The sequence below is a fragment of the Arachis ipaensis genome, chromosome B04, assembly GCF_000816755.2.
Source record: "Arachis ipaensis cultivar K30076 chromosome B04, Araip1.1, whole genome shotgun sequence".
Lineage (NCBI taxonomy): Eukaryota > Viridiplantae > Streptophyta > Magnoliopsida > Fabales > Fabaceae > Arachis > Arachis ipaensis.
The window spans coordinates 2,917,909-2,940,366 of NC_029788.2; the positions used below are offsets into that span (position 1 = coordinate 2,917,909).

At 42.6% G+C, this 22,458-nt stretch overlaps 1 protein-coding gene across 1 annotated transcript; it reads left to right on the top strand.

Annotated features, from left to right (window-relative positions):
* On the top strand, positions 2,360-15,909 carry LOC107635783 (DExH-box ATP-dependent RNA helicase DExH3). The gene is made up of 10 exons (XM_016339350.2): positions 2,360-2,533; positions 2,710-2,957; positions 3,490-3,585; positions 4,123-4,311; positions 4,409-4,568; positions 4,647-4,777; positions 4,986-5,159; positions 5,244-5,516; positions 15,141-15,335; positions 15,751-15,909. Exons 3-10 carry the CDS (start codon positions 3,511-3,513, stop codon positions 15,907-15,909), a joined length of 1,356 nt encoding a protein of 451 aa, XP_016194836.2. The 5' UTR covers positions 2,360-2,533; positions 2,710-2,957; positions 3,490-3,510.

The following is a 22,458-nucleotide window of genomic DNA, read 5'->3' on the forward strand; positions in this document are numbered from 1 at the left end:
TGATATTCAAAAGTTTGGTTTTATTCTATCACAGTGCCTGCTGCATAAGCACAGAGAAAGAAAATCTAGTGATTTAAGATCAGTATCAGGTAAATTAATGACATAACGAAGAGAACAAAGGCCATATTTTTTATGAGATAGCTAAAATGCAATATGATTTCAAACCTAATTCACCTAATAGACATTACATTATTTCAATCACAATTTGCCATACAAGATATCACTTCTCTTTATTATTGAACAAGTGAATGACATTTCCACACCTTTTCACAAACAAGCCTTTGCATATCTGAAATGGTTTAAACATATAATAGTACCTAAAAATCAAAAACCCAATCCCACATATTTTTTACCCTAAAATCAACAAGATCAAAGTTGCACTAGCCAAATGATTGATTGATACCCAAAATCCATACAACAATCTAGTCTAGATGACAGTATATTCAAATATAACTAAATTCACGGATACAAAAACCCAAAGCTAAAAGCGAGGGCCATGGAAGTAAATCCTATGAACAAGCACAGGAGTAATGGCAATTTTGTTCTCTCAGATAAAAGAGAGCAAGAAACTAACAATCAGCAAAGTTTAATCAGAAAAGATGATACACTATAATCCCTAAAATTGAAAGGAGAGGGTTCAGCCTGCAAATAAGTGCATGCGATTGGGAACTACATAAGCAAAGCGGAATCCAATCTGGGAGAACAATAAACTCCGATAAAACCACAAATTGATAAGAGATGTGGAAAAAGGTTGCAGAATAACACAAATTGGGGGGGGGGAGATTAAGAAACTCATACCTGAAGAGTGAAGTGCTTAGAACGAAGTAGAATTTTTGGTTGTAATTGATAGGAGATATATGGATCGGTGCGGTTGATGTATACGGAAGGTTGAATAGCATTCAGGGTTCAGCGGCAACGGCAATGACCTGCCACTCAGACTTAGCTACCAGCTAGCACATGGGTCCAAAATCCCAACAAACCCTTCCGTAGATTATAGAATCCGCCACGATACTCGAGAAACCTAGCAGATTAACGCGATAGCGAAGAACAAGAACACAGATCGAATTGAAAGTGTAGTGCGGCGGGAGGGTAGTAGCTGACATGAGGACATCAAAGGAAAGATTTTTTGGCAGAGCCAATTGTGATGATGCTTAGTGTAGGAGGAACCCTAGCAGAGATTCTCTTCTTCAAAAGAATGGTTAAAAGAGAAGGGAGAATTTTAAAAAACTAAAAATATGAAGGGGTAGTCAAAAATAAAAAAATGGGGTTCTATTTGTAAATATTTTTTTATAGTTAATGATATTTTTATAGTCCCATATAGAGGTGGGAGTAAAGAATTCGTTGCCTAAAAATTAATTTTTAAAAGTAACTTATAAAAATTAACTTTTAAAAGATAACTTTTTAAAAGGGTCACGGATTTGTTACTCCCACTGAATTATATAACTAAATTTATTTATCCGTTAGTGCTTTCTTATTTTGAATTCATTTATCTAGTGAATGAGCTAAATATTACTTTACTATATTGGACTTCATTTTATCCTCTTTGTTTGTTCTTTTTTTTGCAGTAAAGAAATTTTACATCTGATTATTGAACCAACAATAGATAATTTTAGATAATTATATTCTAAATATAAAGCTCTAGAATATTCAAGTAAACTGGTCTTGAAAAATAAGTTTATTCATAATTGTTTTATGAATTTGAAACTAACACAGGATGACTTTTACTATGTTGGTTGTCTAAAATTGAAAGTGATCAGAAAATACTCTAGGCATTGAAGTAGTAGGAGAAGGTGCATATTGGTTTTCAAAAATTGGAGTAATATCTTAGTGTAATAATTGTTTTACTTTATTTTATGATTGATGTGTACTTTGTAACTTTATATGATTACATGTATTTAACTTTGATCGAATTATCTTAAAAAAAAAAAAAAAGATTAACTATATTAAAATAGTTCATATTCTAGAGATGTAATATAAGACTTCTTTTTTTTAACTAACATCCATGAAGTTTATCCACAGGTATGAGAGTGATAATTTTGAGAAAATAAGAGTGCACTTGAGAACAACATGTTAGCAGTTTTCAATACATAATCAGTTACTTAAAAAAAAAAAGAGAAAATATATTTATATCCTTGATGGTTCATTTTAAATCAGTGTGCAACTAAATTTTAAATTTTTTTATCATAGGTGACAAATTTTCAATAAATCATGTTTGGGTCTAATTTATTAAGCCTTAAAATAACATAAGAATTAAGAGACAAAAGAATAATTATTAAAAAAATAAGATAAGCAAGAGGGAAGGATACTCTTAAGAAATTTATATCATTTACAGGTCAAAATTAGCAAGTATAAAATAGTGGCTACCATATCAACCTTAATGTTATCATTATTTATAGGTTTTCTCAATTCTGTTTGTTAAATTCTGAACAAAATTACCCTGGGCAGCCGACAATATGCAAGAGTTGTTGTCTTTAGTAAAGCACCTCTGCCAAATTACCGCCCTGATTTGGATGATAAGCGTCCACAAAGAGAGGTATCACATTGCATTGATGTTTTCTGTTCTTTTCCTTTTATTTATGCACTAAGAGTTATTAACAAACACCAGCCTTATTAATTGTTTGAACACTTTAAAAATTGTGATGTTTGGTAAATCCTTTATCCTCTTGCATGTTCATGCTCTGATTGACTGATTTTTCTGTGCTCTTGCAGGTAATCTTACCTTTTGGTGTTCATAGAGAAGTAGATACTCATCTCCGCGCCCATCTTTCACAAAAGCCTACAAAAAGGCTAGGTTTTTTTTTTATGATTCTTTGCATAGATCAAGTGATTCTGGAAGTATTCGCACCAATGACGGGATTTATGAGAAGCCAGTGCCTAGGATCCATAATTCTGTTGTCAAGGAGAAAATCCTTCAGCGAAGAAGTTTGGAACTGCGTAATAAGCAAGAGGATTGGCAGGTTTATTAACCCTATCTAAATTGCATCTTATTTTCCATTATATTCTTAGTTGGCATTTAAAGAGTGTTGTGCATTCTTTTTTGAATATCAACCAGTATTTAATTTGTGGTTTTTGGGTTCCGGCAATAAAAACATTTTTATTGCTGGTTCAATTCAAGTCTCATTCGTATTGTGAGTGGAACTTTATGAAATCTAGGTACAATTAACGACCTTATTGGTCTAGCCCTGATCGTTATTGTAATAGTTATATCTGTTATGTTTGAATACACTTTTAATGAGTAATAGTTCGTATATTAACAAATTTAAAAAGTTGTTTGTTTCATTGTAGTTCTTTTGACTGGAGTGTCATGAGCAATAGTTGAATATTCTAGATGTTTGTGAGTTTTGATTCATGTTATGTGGTTTCTGAGCTTGTTGACTTATAATTTGAGATGTTTGTTGATCTTCTCTATCTGTGAAAATTTGTGTGTATAAATGTCCTTGTACAAATTTAGCTTTTAGAAATTTATAACAGATGCTGGTTTATCCGTAGGGGTCTCCTGAAGGGCAAAGGATGCTCGAATTTCGTAGAAGTCTTCCTGCATTCAAAGAGAAAGATGCATTTTTGAAAGTCATTTCAGATAATCAGGTGAAAAGGGAAAAATGTGTCCCATGTGTTATGTAATGCTGTCACTGTCATATTACAATTCTTTCTGAGATTCATGCTTTGTTAGCACTGGAACCACAGTTACAAATTTAGTTAAGGGATGTGAAGTGAGTAATGACTTGTAAGAATGCAGCTATCCGTGATCGATTGTATGACTGTGACACGTTTGGAGAGGCATAGACACTGGAACATACATTTCTGGACAACATACATAATAGAGACTAATTTAGTTGTATAAGGTGCTATCAATCAGATCATGAATGGATGATATTCAATCTGATCAGCAAAATTTACCACAATAAAATACTCTGAATAATGTTTTTTTTTTAAATGTTATAGAGGTTAGTTATCAAATTGGCACAAGTTATAATTTCTTAGCAAGCTATAATTCAGAATTCGTGACATAAGTTGCAAATTTTTTTCTTATGTAGGACCATTTATTGCTGAGACTATGAATCCTGATATGCTTTTATTGAATGATAGTTTATATTAATTGGTGTTATTAATGAAAATTTGCAGGTCATTGTTGTCTCAGGTGAAACTGGTTGTGGTAAGACCACACAACTTCCCCAGTACATACTAGAATCTGAGACTGAAGCTGGACGTGGTGCTGGATGTAACATAATTTGTACTCAGCCTAGAAGAATATCTGCTATGTCTGTTTCTGAAAGAGTTGCAGCAGAACGTGGGGAGAAATTGGGAGAATCTGTTAGTTTGTGAAACTTTTGGGCTTTCTGGTTCTTGAAGTATCTGTTATACTTATGACTACTTATTAACTTATATTATCTAATTTGTCCTTCTGAAGGTTGGCTACAAAGTTCGGTTGGAGGGTATGAAAGGAAGGGATACTCCTCTTCTTTTTTGTACCACAGGTGTATTATTGAGGAGACTACTAGTGGATAGGACTTTAAATGGTGTAACTCATGTTGTTGTTGATGAAATTCATGAACGTGGAATGAATGAAGGTAGTCATATATAACGTGTATTCCAGTGTTGTTGATTGCGATACAAGTTTACTTACCACTGGTTTTCACTTTTGTCAGATTTTTTTTTGATTGTCCTGAAGGAGCTTCTTCCTCGCCGTCCTGATTTGAGATTAATTTTGATGAGTGCAACCTTAAATGCTGAGCTTTTCTCTTCCTACTTTGATGGTGCTCCAACTATGCACATTCCTGTAAGCTCCAGACACAAACAGCTTATACCATATTCACTTTCTCTAAAAAAATTTCTTTTATAAAATAAAGACAGCTCTTTTTTCAGGTCTCAGTAGTAGTTGCTTGTTAAATATTTCACAAAGTGTCATGCATAGATTTCTCATTTTGCTTATAGTTGTCTTTAAAAATACCCCTCTCCTTTTGATCTTTTGGCCTGTGAAATTATAGGGTTTTACATATCCAGTCCGAGCACATTTTCTGGAGGATATTCTGGAAATGACTGGATATTGGTTGAATCGTTATAATCAAATTGATGACTATGGTCAAGAAAAAACATGGAAAATGCAGAAACAAGCTTTAGCTTTCTGGAAAAGAAAGAGCCAAATTGTTTCTGCTGTTGAGGTGCGTAACTTGCCGTAACATTGTTGCTTTTATAGCTATTCTTTTTGGGTCTAATTCTGTTCATTTCTCTATGAGTTTGTATAGGATGTGCTAGAAGTTGCAGATTTCCACAGATATAGTCTACGCACTCGGGAGTCATTGTCCTGCTGGTTCCCTGACTCACTTGGTTTTAACCTTATTGAACATGTGCTTTCTCACATTGTCAAGAATGAAAGGCCAGGTGCTGTTTTGGTTTTTATGACTGGGTGGGATGACATAAACTCCTTGAAGGATAAGCTCCAAACTCATCCTTTGTTAGGAGATCCCAGTCGTGTCTTGCTTCTTGCATGTCATGGATCCATGGCCAGCACTGAGCAGGTAATGTTCATAGTAATAGGCTGGAAAGAAGCCAGCAAAAACAGTTGCCATAGTCTAGTTTGTGATTTAATTCAAGATATCAAAGTGCTATATAGTTCCCCTCTTAAGCTTATTGAGGGTAAATATGGTATTAAAAATGGGTTTTTTTTTTACTGGCTTCGGGGAACAATTTTTTTTCAAGATTATTTGATTGTAGAAGGGGAGATATTTTAAAATACAACTTGGAATCTCCCTCCTAGGTCGTTGATTCTACGGGTTGGCCTGACCTAAGCGCCACCCGACCCTGATGGTCAGAGGTAAGGTGCTCCACAGCCGACCCGGACGCGCGTCCCCGACAGCTCACCTACAACTGTGAGGAGAACGCCTCAGAGAAAGTGGGCCTGTCCTTGCAGGGCCCACCTCTGACACAGTATATAAGGGGAAGGTTTTTACCCTTCCCCCAAGGTACGTTACATGATTCTACCCCCTTTTTTGCCTGCACACTTCATTGACTTGCGCGTCGGAGTGTCTTTGCAGGTGACACCCCCTTTCACATCTGAAGAGCTCGGGATCTCGCCTATTCCAACCCGGAGACGTACGACCAGACGACTTCCCCTTTTGTTGATCAGGATATTCACCCAATCCGTCCGGTACTCGACCTACCGAACATTGGCGCCGTCTGTGGGGACCGTCCATGGACTTCGTACTGGTCCAAAGTGGAACAGACCGCGAGGCCGGGCCCGGAGGGGTCGTTGCCGCGACTACTTCCCAGCAGCGCACAAGATCCCCTCCAAGACACCCAACACAATCTCGCGAAGGATGCCCCTTCAGGAGAACTGGCGATAACCACGCCAGAATAATGCAAGAACTGGGCCACAGGATGCAAGACCTGGAACGCCGGCTGGCAGACATGGAACACGACCAGCACACCCCAGAACAAAGCCACTCCCGCTCTCATTCTAGGAGCCACTCCAGACGCACGCCCAGCCCCAGGCCCAATCCGAGAGCGCTGGGGAAGGAGGACGCGCTAGAAGACGCCATGACCCCGTCATCTATGCCAGACAAGAAAGGCGGCACACTACAGGTCGTGGAACCGAAGACGCTCGTCGGGAGGACGACGAAGGAAGAACGAGGAGAACAAGGGGACCCATGATAATGGGGGCGACCCCATTTCATTGTTCCATACTCGAGGTCCGGCTGCCAAAACACTTTGACAAGCCAACGGACATGAGGTACGACGGAATGCAAGACTCGCTGGAACACCTCACGGCCTTTGAGGCCAGAATGAACCTTGAGGGAGTGGGAGACTAGGTAAGGTGCCGCGCCTTCCCGGTCACCCTGGCGGGGCCTGCAATACGGTGGTTCAATAACCTCCCGCAGCGCTCGGTGACCGGCTTCGCAGACATCAGCCACGCCTTCTTAGCCCAATTCACGACCAGGATTGCAAAGGTGAAGCACCCAATCAACTTGCTCGGGGTAACCCAGCGACCCGACGAGTCGACTAGGAAATACCTAGACAGATTCAACGATGAGTGCCTGGAAATCGACGGGCTGACGGACTCAGTCGCGAGTTTGTGCCTGACGAACGGACTCCTGAATGAGGACTTCAGAAAGCACCTTACCACGAAACCAGTGTGGAGTATGCAGGAAATCCAATGTGTGGCCAAGGAGTACATCAACGACGAAGAAGTGAGCTGAGTCGTGGCTGCCAACAAACGGCAGCCCTCTCACAACCAAGACCGGCACTGCGGAAGCGGAGAAGGACAAAAGGAACACGCCAGAGACGGCGGCCCGAGCAAGGCTCCCAGACCATTTCCTCGTGTTGGGAAGTTCACCAACTACACCCCCCTCACCGCGTCGATCATGGAAGTTTATCAACAAATTGCCGAAAAGGGGATCTTGTCGAAGCCCCGACCACTGAAGGAACGAACAGGGGGAAACTGAAGCCTCTACTGTGACTATCACAAGGGCTATGGGCATAAAACCCAAGACTGCTTCGATATAAAGGACGCACTGGAGCAGGCCATCAGGGATGGAAAGCTAGCCGCATTTTCCCACCTCATAAGGGAGCCGAGGCGACGGAATCGCGACCACGACGGTGAGGATAAGACTCGGGCACCGAAGCGACGCCAAGAACCGGAGGACGGCGACCAGGGCCTCACCATAGTGAACGTGGTAACAGCTAGGAATGCAGCACCTAGGTCAAAGTCAGCACACAAGAAAGACGCCAAAGTCCTGGCGGTCTCCTCATCCTCTACGCGAAGCACTAGGAAGCTCCCACCCATTTCGTTCGGCCCGGAAGATCAGTGGTTCGACGAGATCGGAGAGAGTCCTCCCATGGTCATAACGGCCAGAGTAGGAACCAGTCTTGTCAAACGAATCCTCGTAGATACGGGGGCGGACTCGAACATCATGTTCCGCAATGTGTTTGATGCTTTGGGCCTAAGGGACGCCGACCTACAGACACACCAGCACGGTGTCGTAGGGCTTGGCGACCATTTCATCAAGCCGGATGGCATAATCACCCTGCCGATCTTACTGGGACAAGGACAGGGGAGTAGAACGGTAATGGCTGAATTTGTGATCCTACGGGACTCCACCGCCTACAACATCATCCTGGGGAGAAAGACAATCAACGACCTAGGAGGAGTCATCAGCACGAGGATGTTAGTAATAAAGTTCATAACTGAAGAAGGGTCAGTAGGATCTCTGAGAGGAGACCTGGAAATGGCAGTCGCTTGCAACAACGCCAGTCTCTCGTTAAGGAAAAAGTCTAAAGAGGCATCGGGAATATTTCTCGCCAACCTGGATGCCAGAGTCGATGACAAACCGAGACCCGAACCCGAAGGGGACCTGGAGAAGTTTAGGGTCGGGAACTCGGAGGAAAAATTCACGTTCGTGAATAGGAACCTCCCCCATGAGTTAAAAGAACCTTTGATGGAAATGATCAGAGCCAATGGCGATTTGTTTGCCTGGACACCCGCCGACATGCCGGGCATAAACTCCAGTCTCATGTCGCACCACCTAGCCGTCAGACCGGAAGCCAAACCAGTGGCCCAAAGAAGGAGAAAAATTCTCAGGAAAGAGCAGAGGAAGTGTCCAGACAGACGGCCGGCCTCCTCAAAGCGGGCTTCATCCGGGAGCTGGACTATTCGACCTGGCTATCAAACGTGGTCCTGGTAAAAAAGCACAATGGGAAATGGAGAATATGTGTGGACTACTCCAATCTTAATAAAGCATGCCCCAAGGACTGCTACCCCCTTCCCAACATCGACGCACTCGTCGATGCGGCTGCAGGATACCGGTATCTGAGTTTCATGGATGCCTACTCCGGCTACAATCAGATACCGATGCACCAGCCAGACGAGGATAAAATGGCGTTCATAACACCAGGGGGACCTACTGCTACAGAGTGATGCCGTTTGGCCTAAAGAACGCGGGGGCAACGTACCAGAGACTGATGAACAAAATATTCAGCAACCTCATCGGTAAAACGGTGGAAGTTTACGTGGATGATATCCTTGCAAAAACCACCCGCCCTGACGATCTCATAAGCGACTTGGAGAACGTGTTCGCGTCCCTCCGACAACACGGCATGAGGCTCAACCCGCTTAAGTGCGCCTTTGCCATGGAGGCCGGAAAGTTCCTGGGATTCATGATAACCCAGAGGGGAGTGGAGGCCAACCCTGAAAAGTGCCAAGTAATACTCCAGATGAGGAGTCCGGGCTGCATCAAAGACGTTCAGCGGTTGACGGGAAGGCTCACAGCGTTGTCCCGTTTCCTCGGTGCGTCGGCAGCAAAGGCCCTACCCTTTCTCGCTTTGATGAAGAAGGGAATAGCATTTGAGTGGACCCCTGCGTGCGAAGAAGCCTTCAACCACTTCAAAGAGATTCTAGCAGCACCCCCAGTGCTCGGGAAGCCGAAAGCCGGAGAGCCACTCTATCTATACCTAGCCATCACAGAGGGGCGCTCGCAGTGGTGTTGGTGCGGGAAGAAGGGAAGGCCCAGCAACCGATCTACTTTGTGAGTAGAGCACTGCAAGGGGCAGAACTCAGATACAGCAAGCTGGAGAAGCTGGCACTGGCACTTCTGGTCTCCTCCCGCCGATTGCGACAATACTTCCAGAGTCACCAGGTGGTCGTGAGAACGGACCAGGGGATTCGTCAGGTGCTCCAAAAGCCTGATCTAGCGGGAAGAATAATGACATGGGCCATCGAACTATCCCAATATGACCTAGGCTTCGAGCCCCGACACGCGATTAAAGCGCAAGCGATGGCAGACTTCCTGGTGGAAGTAACTGGGAATCCAACCGAGGACACGGACACACGGTGGAAGCTCCATGTAGACGGAGCCTCCAACCAGACGTCTGGGGGCGCCGGGATCATTTTAGAAAGTTCGGCCGGAGTCATCTATGAACAATCGGTTAAGTTTGAGTTTCCCGTATCGAACAACCAAGCAGAATACGAAGCCCTCCTAGGGGGTTTGGTTCTAGCTCAGGAAGTCGGGGCCAAGAGGCTGGAAGTATGCAGTGACTCGCAAGTCGTCACTTCGCAAGTGAATGGAAGCTACCAAGCCAGAGACTCATTACTACAGAAATACTTAGAGAGGGTCAAAGAGCTGAGCAAACAATTTGAAGAGGTCACGGTCTAACACGTTCCAAGGGAGAGGAACACACGGGCAGACCTCCTATCCAAGCTGGCGAGCACAAAACCCGGAACCAGCAACCGCTCCCTCATCCAAGGCATCACGAAAGAGCCAGCAGTTGCCCTCCACCTGACCAAAATAGCCCCTTCTTGGATGGACTCTATCGCTGACTTCTTGCAAAACGGCAAACTCCCCCAGGACGAAAAGGAAGCCAAAGCGGTAAGAAGGGAGGCCGCCAAATATACGATCATACAGGATCAGCTATTCAAAAAGGGACTCAGCCAACCTTTGCTGAAGTGTCTGCACCCCAACCAGACGGACTACGTTCTCAGAGAAGTCCATGAGGGGTGCTGTGGCCACCATATCGGGGGCAAGGCCCTAGCAAGGAAGCTCATCCGAGCTGGATACTACTGGCCGACAATGATGAATGACTCCAAGGAGTTCGTAAGGAAATGCGCGAAGTGTCAACAAAACGCTAACTTCCATAGAGCGCCAGCCTCCGAGCTGAGTTTAATAATGTCCACTCGACCTTTCGCATAGTGGGGAGTCGACTTCTTGGGACCCTTCCCAGTTGGCCCGGGGCAGGTCAAGTACCTCATAGTTGCCATCGACTACTACACCAAATGGATAGAGGCTGAACTGCTCGCTAGCATATTCTCATCCAATTGTAGGAAGTTCATGTGGAGGCAGGTGATAACCCGTTTCGGCATCCCGGAGATCGTCATCTCAGATAACGGGACGCAATTCACTGACAAGAAGTTCGCAGAGTTTCTCACCGGCTTGGGGATAAAACAGAAGTTCTCCTCAGTTGAACACCCCCAAACAAACGGGCAAGTGGAGTCTGCAAATAAGATCATCTTACTGGGTCTTAAAAAGCGTCTAGATAGCAAAAAAGGTGCGTGGGCCGACGAGCTTGCCTCGGTTCTCTGGTCCTACCGAACAACCGAGCAAAGCTCCACCAGGGAAACCCCCTTCCGCTTAACGTACGGGGTCGAAGCAGTGATACCCGTGGAGATCGGTGAGCCAAGTCCACGGCTACTCCTTGTAGGAGTAGAACAAGCAGTGGACAAAGACCTGGTAGACGAGGTCAGAGAGATGGCCCACTTGTCAGAGGTAGCGCTGAAACAGAGGATAGCCCTGCGATACAACACCAAGGTCATCAGAAGGGAATTTGACGAAAGAGACCTCGTCCTGCGACGAAACGACATCGGGCCACCGTCCCCAGGAGAAGGAAAGCTGGCGGCAAACTGGGAAGGCCCCTACAGAGTCAAAGAAGTGCTTGGCAAAGGCGCCTACAAGCTGGAAAGACTCGACGGCAAAGAAATCCCAAGAACATGGAACGCAGGTAACCTAAGAAGATTCTACTCGTAGCTTGGGCACACTAGCCAAGCGGCCCGACGAGTTAGATAGGTGTTTAATTTTATCAAATGTTAATTTCCAATGATTTACTTTCATTAAATGCCTACCGTGTTCATAGAACTGTCCAGCTAACGACTACTTTTTACTTGTCTAAATTCTCCTATCTATTATTCCCTAATATGTATCCCACACCATCGCGTTCTTCAACGGCAACTCGGGATTGATCACCCCGGGAGCCAACTGAATCATAGCCATAACAAATAGCCGCGATAATAAGACCAAGACGGTTTCAACCAAATTACCAATACAAACGGCAAAACGGACACAAGCGATAAGTCCACGCCGAAAAATGGTAACGAAATAAAATGCTACCAAACAAGATAAAGGCGATAATCATAAAGCCGACCAGGCGACCTCTAAAGTATAAATGTTAACAGTTTCAACAAGTATTCTACAAGAAAACAGAAAAAGCGCAAGTTACAAGAGTTCACTTCCGGGGCATATCGACAATCTTGCCGTCCTGGATTGTTTTGAAGACTCCAATAGCCGACGTGTTGAATTCTGCGACCACGATCTTCACCTGGGCCTTGAGAGCCTCCTCGGTCATAAAGATTGCGTTCTTTCCCTGCTCCCTGACCGCCTTATATTTCCTTTTCAACTCTTCCGCCTCGGCTCGCGCAGCCTCAGCCGACGAGATGGCCGCGTCACGCTCCTTCTCCACAGCGACCACCCGACCTTGCGCGGCGTTAAGCTGACTTTCTAGAGTCATCTCCCGCTCAAAGGACGCAGCCTTCTCCTCAGCATCCTTGCGCCCCCTCTCCGCCGCGGCAAGTTGTTCCTGAAGCTTTTCAACCTGGACCTTGAATTCGTTGTTGGCCTGGGCAGCAGTATCGAGCTTCCTTCGCAATGCCTGTATGCCCGACAACTCGAACTCGGCCTTCCGGGCTATCATCGCTCCGCGGAGAAGGGTGCGGTACATCCACCTCGTCTGCCCCGCGAGTTCGGTACTAAGGAAGTGATCCTCCGTACCAGGAATCAGCTGATTATCAATAAAGGCCCCAGCATCGAAGTTCCTCTCCATCACGGTGAGAGCCCCTTCCAGGCTGGAGGATGCCCTTTGTCTCTTGGGAGTAGGGACAAGCTTCAGATCATCATGCTCCCGATGAGTAGAGGACGACTGCCCAATACCAGCCGTCTCATCGGGAACGGGAGAAACCTGCATCCCGGTAGAATTCTTGTCGGACATCTCGACGTCCCGGGGGGAAGGTACAGCTTGATTCTCCTTCTCCCCGGTAGGGCCTTCCGGCTCCCCGGCGTCCTTCTCGTCAGCCTTCTCCTCGTCGCTATCCTCCAAGAAGGTCTTGACTAAATTTTCGAGCCCGGTTACCGAAGCAGACATCTCCACTACAACAGAAAAATAAATACGTTAGTCGTGAAGTCGGGAAGAGCAAATTAAATAATAAACAATGCAAAAGTACAAGACAAAAAAGCTCACAAATATAACTCCTGGCAGACTCCCGTTCACCCATAAGGAGGTGGGGGTTCACGGGGTTCTTTCAAAAAAGAGCAAACAACACATCGGTAATCCTCTTATTTACAGGGGACATTCCCTTGTAGGTCACCTTAATGAAAGAATTAGACCCCGCCCCGAAGCTCCAATACGTCGGGATGAGGCGTTCTCCCTCTAACGACAACTAAAAGGGATGGCGACCTTTGACGGGACGAACTTTGAAGAATTTGTCTTTGAACCCATGATAGGAGTCCTCGAACAGGCCAAATACCCTCTGACCTTGGGCAGACCGGAAGGACAGGAACCCTTTCCTTGCCTTCCCTTGTCTGGAGGGGTTGGTAAGGTTGAAGAAGAAGAGAAAGACATCCACCGACACCGGCAGCTCGAGATATTCACAAACCATCTCGAAACAGCGGATAGAAGCCCATCTGTTCGGATGGAGCTGCGACGGCGACACGGATATCCGATTAAGAAGTGACATCTGAAAATCGGAAAATGGTATGCGAACGCCAACCTGGGTGAACATGGCTTTGTAAAACCAAATCTAGTCGGCAACCCGGGGAGAGCGAAAATTAATCTCATACAACCGCTCATTGGGGGCAGGAACGAAGGTCTCGTAATTGGCCTCCTCATCTGTCCCCCCGCACAGATACTCGGCTTGCCGAAACTCCGTCAACTCCTCCAGATCCATCTGATTCGGCGAGTCCTTCACATCTGAGGTCACCCAACCGTAGGGGTCATAGTTCGCGGCGGAAACAAAAGCCCGGGAAACGACGCGAGGCATGCCTACAGTAGGGGTACCACTCCATTAGTCTATGAGGTCGGGAGTCCGGAAAAAACCCAGAAACTATGTCCATCCTATTCAACAGTTAAGATCAAGCATGGCTAAAGCTATACCTATCACGCAAGCCACCTAAAAACCTACCCTGGAATGGTACCCCTCCCCTAACACATTTACTTAGCACTAAAAAGTCATCTAGCAACAAAAATCAAACAAGATACAAACAACAAGCGTACAACAACGAAGCAGAAAAGAGAGAGGACCAAAGGTTACCTGAAACGGTTGTAAAAACGGAGAGGGAAGAAGGAAAAATGCACGGAGATACTAGGATGAAGCTCTGGGATGCTCTGGGATTTTCTGGGTGAAGAAGAATGAGATGGTAGGAGCGAGAGTGGAAAAAGGAAAAATTGAAACAAACTGTTTAAAACTGCCACCAAGGAAGCGCGAAAGACTTGGGGGCAAAATAGTCTTTGTGTACAGGGTTTTGCAACCCATTATGAGCATTTAATGCTCAGCGCGAAGAACGAAGCGACGAACGGTTGCCCCAACAACCAAGAGACACGCGCGCAGGGAGCACGTCCCTCCCATGGGCGGCCGACCTGACGACGACGCATGGAACAAGAAATAACACGCCACTGATAGCTCTCACGACTATTACTGGCGTGTGGGGGCACTGTTGCGGCCTGGCCCAAACCCTCTACGGGTTGGCCCGACCCAAGCGCCACCCGACCCTGACGGTCAGGGGTAAGGCGCTCCACAGCCGACCCGGACGCGCGTCCCCGACAGCTCACTTACAGCTGTGAGGAGAACGCCTCAGAGAAAGTGGGCCTGTCCTTGCAGGGCCCACCTCTGACACAGTATATAAGGGAAAGGTTTTTACCCTTCCCCCAAGGTACGTTACATGATTCTACCCCATTTTTCGCCTGCACACTTCATTGACTTGCGCGTCGGAGTGTCTTTGCAGGTGACACCCCCCTTTCACATCTGAAGAGCTCGGGACCTCGCCTATTCCAACCCGGAGACATACGACCAGATGACTTCCCCTTTTGTTGATCAGGATATTCACTCGATCCGTCCGGTACTCGACCTACCGAACAGAATCTAGAGTCTTATAGAGCATGAATTTAATCTCATCCATTTACTACTGCAATTGCATATCTAAGGGACTTACTTTGTTACGCTTGCATTTATTTTGCTGCGGAAGATGGGGGAGTGTTGGATTTCTTGTCATGTTGAAGCGATTAACTGAATAACATCTGTGTCTCACCTTATATTTCTAGTCATATTTATGCATAGCAATGTATTTTCTTATAAATTTTGTCTGCTTTCCTGTTTTTTTTTTCTTCTGTAGAGGTTGATATTTGAAAACCTTGAAGGTGCGGTGAGGAAAATTGTTCTGGCAACTAATATTTCTGAGACTAGTATTACCATCAATGATGTTGTCTTTCTGGTTGATTGTGGTAAAGCTAAAGAGACATCATATGATGCACTAAACAACACTCCTTGTTTACTTCCATCTTGGATATCAAAAGCTGCTGCCCGGCAGGTAATTTTTTTTATTGTTTATTTAATTTTGTGGATATTGATTATTTACCCCTTTGAGGTTGAACATTGTCAAATTAAACTGGTTAAGGAAGACCTAGAAAAATAGAGAACAATGTTATAAAAATCGTTGATCCATATTTTTTTCTTGAAATTTTCGTTTTTCATCGGGTAATGGGATCAGGATCAGCTGTATTTTCTTTGCAACAAAAATCTAATAATTTTAGATTGTAAATAATGTGTCAATTGGAACAGATGGAGTTGTGCTGTCACATGCACATACATTCTTGTATAGTTTAGCTAACATACAGATGTGTATAGATTCACAATGTTTGATACTTTCCAAATTACTTCTTGTTATGAAGTATATGGATTTGCTTATTTTGGTTGCTTAAAAGGTTTTAATTTCTTTTCTTTAGAGAAGAGGAAGGGCTGGTCGTGTTCAACCTGGTGAATGCTACCATCTATATCCCAGATGTGTTTATGATGCTTTTGTTGATTATCAATTGCCAGAACTTTTAAGAACACCTTTGCAGTCCTTATGTTTGCAAATCAAAAGTTTACAAATTGGAAGTTGATGGTTTATCAGTGGCTAAGAGAAAAGGGGGTTGAATCTTAGCCCCCTTTTCACTTAGTAACTCTTGCTGTCCTTTAGAACACTTGAGGAGATATTTCTTGTTTTTGTCTCATGCCTAGCCAAGAGACTTTTTCGTTTTGTCTCGTGACCAGCCACGAGATATTTTTCAGTTTTGTCTCCTATGCAGCAGAAACAGAAATGGAGTAGAAGAGAGAGAAATATACACCAAGATATATCCTGGTTCAGCTGCTAAGTGCAATGCAGCCTACATCCAGTCTCCATCACAATGATGATGGAATTTCACTATAATCATCCTTGATTACAAACACCAATTCTCCCTAGGAACTACCCTTCCTATCCGGGACAAGTCCAGAATCTAATTCCCAATCCTGAACTTGACTTGGTCACTACCAAGCTTTCAACTGCTAAGAGCTAACCCAACTTGAAAGGGGATTTCCACAGAATCATGAAATACAATACAGATGTATAAAGGACCTCTAAGGACATCTATGGCTTTTCTTTTAATTTTGCACTCTCAGCCTTTTTTCGCTCTATGGCTTTTTCTTACAAACCTCACTGTTTGCCTTTTTCTATGAGACTCAAGACAGACAAAATTAAACAGAAAATTACAAAATAGAAAACATTGAAGGAGAAAAACTTCTGTTAGCTTAGGTAGCTATAGAAACACTGTGTTTTTCACTCTTTTCCTTGCTTCAAGCCCTGGCTGTTCTCCCTTATTTATAGAAGGGGAAGCCTCCACGGTTGAAACTATTGAACCAAGCTAAACTTCTTCTTCTTCAAACCAGAACCGGTTCGGCCAGAGAGAGAGGAGAGGAAACTGAATGTAAAACCCAACATGCAATTACCTCTATGTCTTCCCTTTACACCAAGCTTCACCAATCCGAGCCATCCATCTTGTCTTGCACTCCAAGAAGGATTCCTAGCCCTTGATGTTTCTTGATGCATGACAGCTCTTCCTGCTCCACTTTTGCTTCCTCCTTCACATAGCCTCCTCAGCTACCTTCTGTGATGAGTGAACACAAAGCAGAGACGAGCCATGCCTCTGAGATCTTCTTCCTCTGGCCGAGATCTTCTTCTTCCATTTTTGGTATGGAGAGCATGAGCTTACTTCACCAAATCTTACCTTATTTTGGTGAAGATCTCAGCCCCACCATACTTTTTGTTTTCTTTTTCTTGCAATCATTGCAATGGTCTTGTTATTAGCTTCTTCTTTCTGATGGTAGCTCAAAATTTTCTTCATAGTTGCTGTGATATGACCAAAGAAAGAAGAGAGATGAGAGAGAAGAAAGAGAAATTTGAACAATAATTAATGGATTTGATAAAGTTAAATAAGTTCCCCACTTCCCTTTGCTTTAGGTAGCGTACAGCATTATTAAAGCCATCAAATCATTTTTCTCTTTCTCTTTCATGTTTCCAATGCCTACATTAACTTCACTTGATAAAATTTGAATTCCACCACATGATGAAAATGAGATCTGTTGGAAGCATTCCTTGCTTTCTCTCAATATTGGTTTCGGACCAAGCAAGCTAGTTTCTAGCAAAAATACTAACTTGGGCTAATAATAATAATGATTGAATCTGGCCCAATAAGCAAATCATTGTTTCAACCACAATAAAAAATTTTGTATCAATGCTGAAAATATTTTAATGGGCTTGCTGTATATTTCTTTTCTTTTCGGCCCAACAAGCATAATCTGCACAGCAAAATTATTTAGTTAACACATATGATCAAAAATCAAATTAGTAATTTTGCAATCATAATATTTAGTCATCACTAATTTTAATTTAGAGTTTTCTAAACTCATCAATCTCCTCCTTGATGACAAACATTATTAAAAAAATTGAAATGGAAAGAAATCAAAGATTAGAGTACTCCCTTTGAATATTTGGATTCCTTCCTTTTCCAATTGTTACATGGCTCCCCCTCAATATATGCCATTTTACCAATGAAAGCTTTACTTGTAACTTTTGAAATCAAGCTTAAAGCAACTATGTTATTTAACATATGTAATTTTGGAATGTTGAATAATCTTGATTTATGAGCAGAGGTGAGATGATAAACAAAAACTAATTTGTTATCACAAAAAATTTTTCTGTTCAATACAAACAAAAAAGCTTGAGTACAGAGTACATCATAATCAAGACATATTTGATAATTCCATAAACCATTGCTGCCAATTAGTTTGAAAAAAAATTCATTCATTATATTAAAAAACAAAAGAAATATCGGTTTATAACAATGAAAACCATTTTTTATCAAAACAACTTAGAGCATGACAAACAACTATTCATTCAATCCCAAAAAAATTTTCACAGCATGACTAAGTTCCAAAGACAGCAGATATATCAACAACACAAATTATTGGAACACATGTATCAGCAGACATATCAGAACAAATATATCAGCAGACATATCAACACAACAAATGATTAAAACAAGGGTGATCATGAATCATAATATTTCCGCCCCTGTTTTCCCTGTTTTCTTTCAATTTTCAATTTTTTTTTTTGAGCTTTTCCTCCCCCTTTTGTCATCAAAGGGGAACCTGCAAAAAAATGACAATGGTATGCAAAATATCCAAAATATAACCAGTACCAACATAACAGGTCTAAAGTGTCACAGGTCTAAAGTATCCATAACATCCTACAGTAGTATCAAAATAAGCCAAACAAAAGCAGAAATCAATAAGTAACATAGTGATCAATCATCAGATAAATTATACTCAGAGCCATCTGCATCATCATCATTGGCAGCCCCAAATTCTTCTTCAAAATTCTGAAGCATCAGTCCCACTCTTTCTTGGCATTTTGTCCAAGCTTTTTCATTTTTGAATGCTAGCTTACGGGCGGCCTTGTATGATTGCACCATCAGATTGGACATGTTCAAAAACTCAGTAAGGACTTCCTTGATTGATTCAACCACTTTGGACGACTCGGCTGGGCGACTCTCAAGATCACTGTCAGAAGGCATTGATCGTTTTCCTTTGGTTCCTTTCATTGCACCTGAAACTCCTCCTCCCTTAATTGATGAAACTTTGTTCTCAACCTCTTCATTAGTTAGATCAACATTGAAGTGCTCAAAAATACAAGTAAGAAATATACCATAGGAAAGGTTAGCCTTTTTGGTGCTTCTAACACAATCCCACATATGTCTAACCATGAGATATGCAAAGGAAATAGGGGATGAAGTAATAACAGCAAAAAGCACAAGGAAATCAGAAACTGTTACTCTATTGTGTGAGCCGCTCTGTGGAGTCAGAATGTGAGTAATGATTCTGTGCAGCAAGGCTCTTTCGGGACCAAGGACTTTGTGGGTTGGGACCGTGCCATCCAATCCAGATAGGTTCTCACAGATTTTTTGCAGAGCAATCTGATAGGTGACTCCAACTTGGGAATCCCATTTTTCTGACATATAAGCCGCTGGTCCTTCATCAATGTACCCCAAGGCAGCGCTTATTGTTTCTCTGCTTAGAGTCAAATAAACCTTCTTTACATAGGAATAAATAGCACCGTCGATCAGCCTCATGTTTGCATAAAACTCTCGAACCAAGGCTGGGTATACTGGTTTCTGGATTTTGAACAGAGGAGTCCACTTCATATTCTCAAAAAGAGTGGTGAAGTTGATCCCTTTGGCAGCCAGAGATTCCAGATTCACCAAGTATGATGCACATAGATGACGTTTCTTTAACACGTCTTTGTGGAACTCATAGGACGCACAAGAATCAAACCTCCCTGGATCAAAATGAGAATGGCTTTTGTTGTACTTGTTCTTGAAATCTAGGGATTCCAGATTCGGGGGCTCCCTAGTATCACATAACACGTAACCTTTTGCCTTGTGAGAACTGCGGCCAGGGGTTGCTTTCTTTGGTGGAGACTGAGGTAAGGATGTATGAGACTCATCTTCTTCTTCAACCACGGGTTCCTTCTTTTTTCTTGATGAAGTCTTCTGAGCAATGACCTTTTTGCGCATGGTTTCAGTAGATTGAGAGGTAGGAGATGAAGATGATGTAGAATGAATGTGTATATGAGTATGGGTTTGAGGGGTGGAAGATTTTTTGGAGAGAAGAATTCGTTCACTTTTCCTTAGAGCAGTTTTCTTTTTCATGATATTAAAAATGGAGAAGTGGAGAGGGGAATGTGAAGAGAGGCCGAAGAGTGTGGTGAGAGGAGGGAGGTTAGGGAAGCATTTAATGTTGAGTGGAGAGAGAATTAGAGGGAGTTAATACCCATTATTGAGCGCGGTTATTAACCAAGGAAAGGTTTAAAAATAAACTGAAATGTTAGCTCCTAGAATCAAGGGATGAGGGAAGGATAAAGATTTGATTTGACAATCACTTCTTCCTACAAGATTTGAAATGATAATTTCTCAAAAGTATTATTAAAAATGAGGAACTCAAAAGTGGATCAAAGTAAGGTCAAAAAGATTTGGTAGGGCCCTAGATAATTAATATCAGCGCAGTCTCCCCCTGTATCATGGCCCTTTCAACACATCCTGAAATTTGTCTCCTGCTTTCCTACGAGACAAAACCAAACAGAATAAAAAAAGTTCACAAATTTTCAACAGAACTTAATTTTATCATTCCCAAACTGTTTCTTAAAGTGCAGAATCTGTCTTCACATAGGGATTTTGTAAAAATGTCAGCAAGTTGGTCTTCAGATTTTACAAATTGAATATCAATAGTATCCTTTTGCACATGTTCTCTAATAAAATGATATTTGATTTCAATGTGCTTGGTTCTTGAGGGCAGAACAGGGTTCTTAGAAATGTTTATAGCACTCATATTATCACAAAATAAGGATATACTATTGATTTTTAATTTGTAACCCTCCAATTGAGTTTTCAACCAAATTAATTGTGAACAACATGCAGATGCAGAAATGTATTCAGCCTCGGCTGTGGATAGAGCCACGGTGCTCCTTCTATCCACCCTATCTCCTGTATAATCTGCATCACAAAACCCCACTGCACAAAAATCATCAGATTTTGGATACCATAAGCCATAATCACTAGTTCTCTTAATGTATCTAATGATGCGTTTGACGGCCGAAAGATGGGATTCTTTTGGGTGAGATTGAAATCTTGAGCATACACCCACACTTTGAACAATATCCAGTCTAGAGGAGGTAAGGTACATGAGAGATCCTATCATTCCACTATACCGTATTTCATCCACATCGTTGCCATCATCATCCTTCTCAAGTTTAGTGTTTGGATGTATTGGTGTTCCCATTGGTTTGGAATTTTCTAGGCCAAATCTCTTGATTAGTTCTTTTGCATACTTTCCTTGGTGAATGAAAGTGCCACTAGGAGTTTGTTTAATTTGGAGGCCAAGAAAGAATGTTAGCTCTCCCATTAAACTCATTTCAAACTCACTAGTCGTGAGTTTTCCAAATTCTTCACACAAGGACTTATTGGCCGACCCAAACACAATGTCATCCACATAAACTTGAACTAGGAGAATATCATCATTAGATGCTTTAATAAATAAAGTAGTGTCGGTGGTACCCCTTTGAAATTGATTTTCCAACAAGAAGGCACTAAGCCTTTCATACCAAGCTCTTAGAGCTTGTCTAAGGCCATAAAGAGCCTTTGAAAGTTTGAAAACATGGTTTGAAAATTCTTTATCTTCAAAACCGGGGAGTTGTGCCACAAACACCTCTCTATCAATAAAGCCATTAAGGAAAACACATTTGACATCTATTTGAAACATTTTAAAACCCTTATGGGCACCATAGGCAAGAAGCAACCTAATTGCTTCCATTCTTACTACCGGAGCAAAAGATTCATCAAAATCTATACCCTCTTCTTGATCGTAACCTTGGGTCACTAATCTAGCCTTGTTACGAACAACTTTTCCATCCTCACCTAATTTATTTTTGAAAACCCATTTAGTACCCGTTACCTTCTTACTATCTGGATGGGGTACTAGTGTCCAAACCTTATTCTTGTCAAATTGAGCAAGCTCTTCTTGCATGGCTTTGACCCATGATGGATCTTCAAGAGCTTGTTTTACATTGTTGGGCTCCATTTGTGATAAGAGGGCAAAATTGCTTGGTTCGAATTGCTTTTTGGTTGAGGATCTTGTTGTTACACCTTGAGAGGGATCACCAATGATAAAGTGATGAGGGTAACCCCTCATGGACTTCCATTCTCTTGGCTTCCGGCGTGATGTTAAACTTTGATGAACTTCAGTGGGTTGTTCTATTTCAGATTCTCTTGCTGGCTCAGGAGACAAAATGAAAATGTCTCCTCCATTCTGACGAGACAAAAATGGACGGACAAATTCTTCATTTTGAGCAGACTTGGGATTTTCTTCATTGGTTTCCTTGTTGACAGCATCTTCACAATCTGTATCATCTTCTATCACAGCACTGGGAATTGAATTAGAATCACAAAAAGAGACATGTATGGATTCCTCTATGGTCCTATGTTCTTTGAGGTAAATTCTATAAGCCTTGCTAGTGGTTGAATATCCAACAAACATCCCCTCAGAATTTTGGATCAAATTTACCAAGGTTTTCTTTGTTG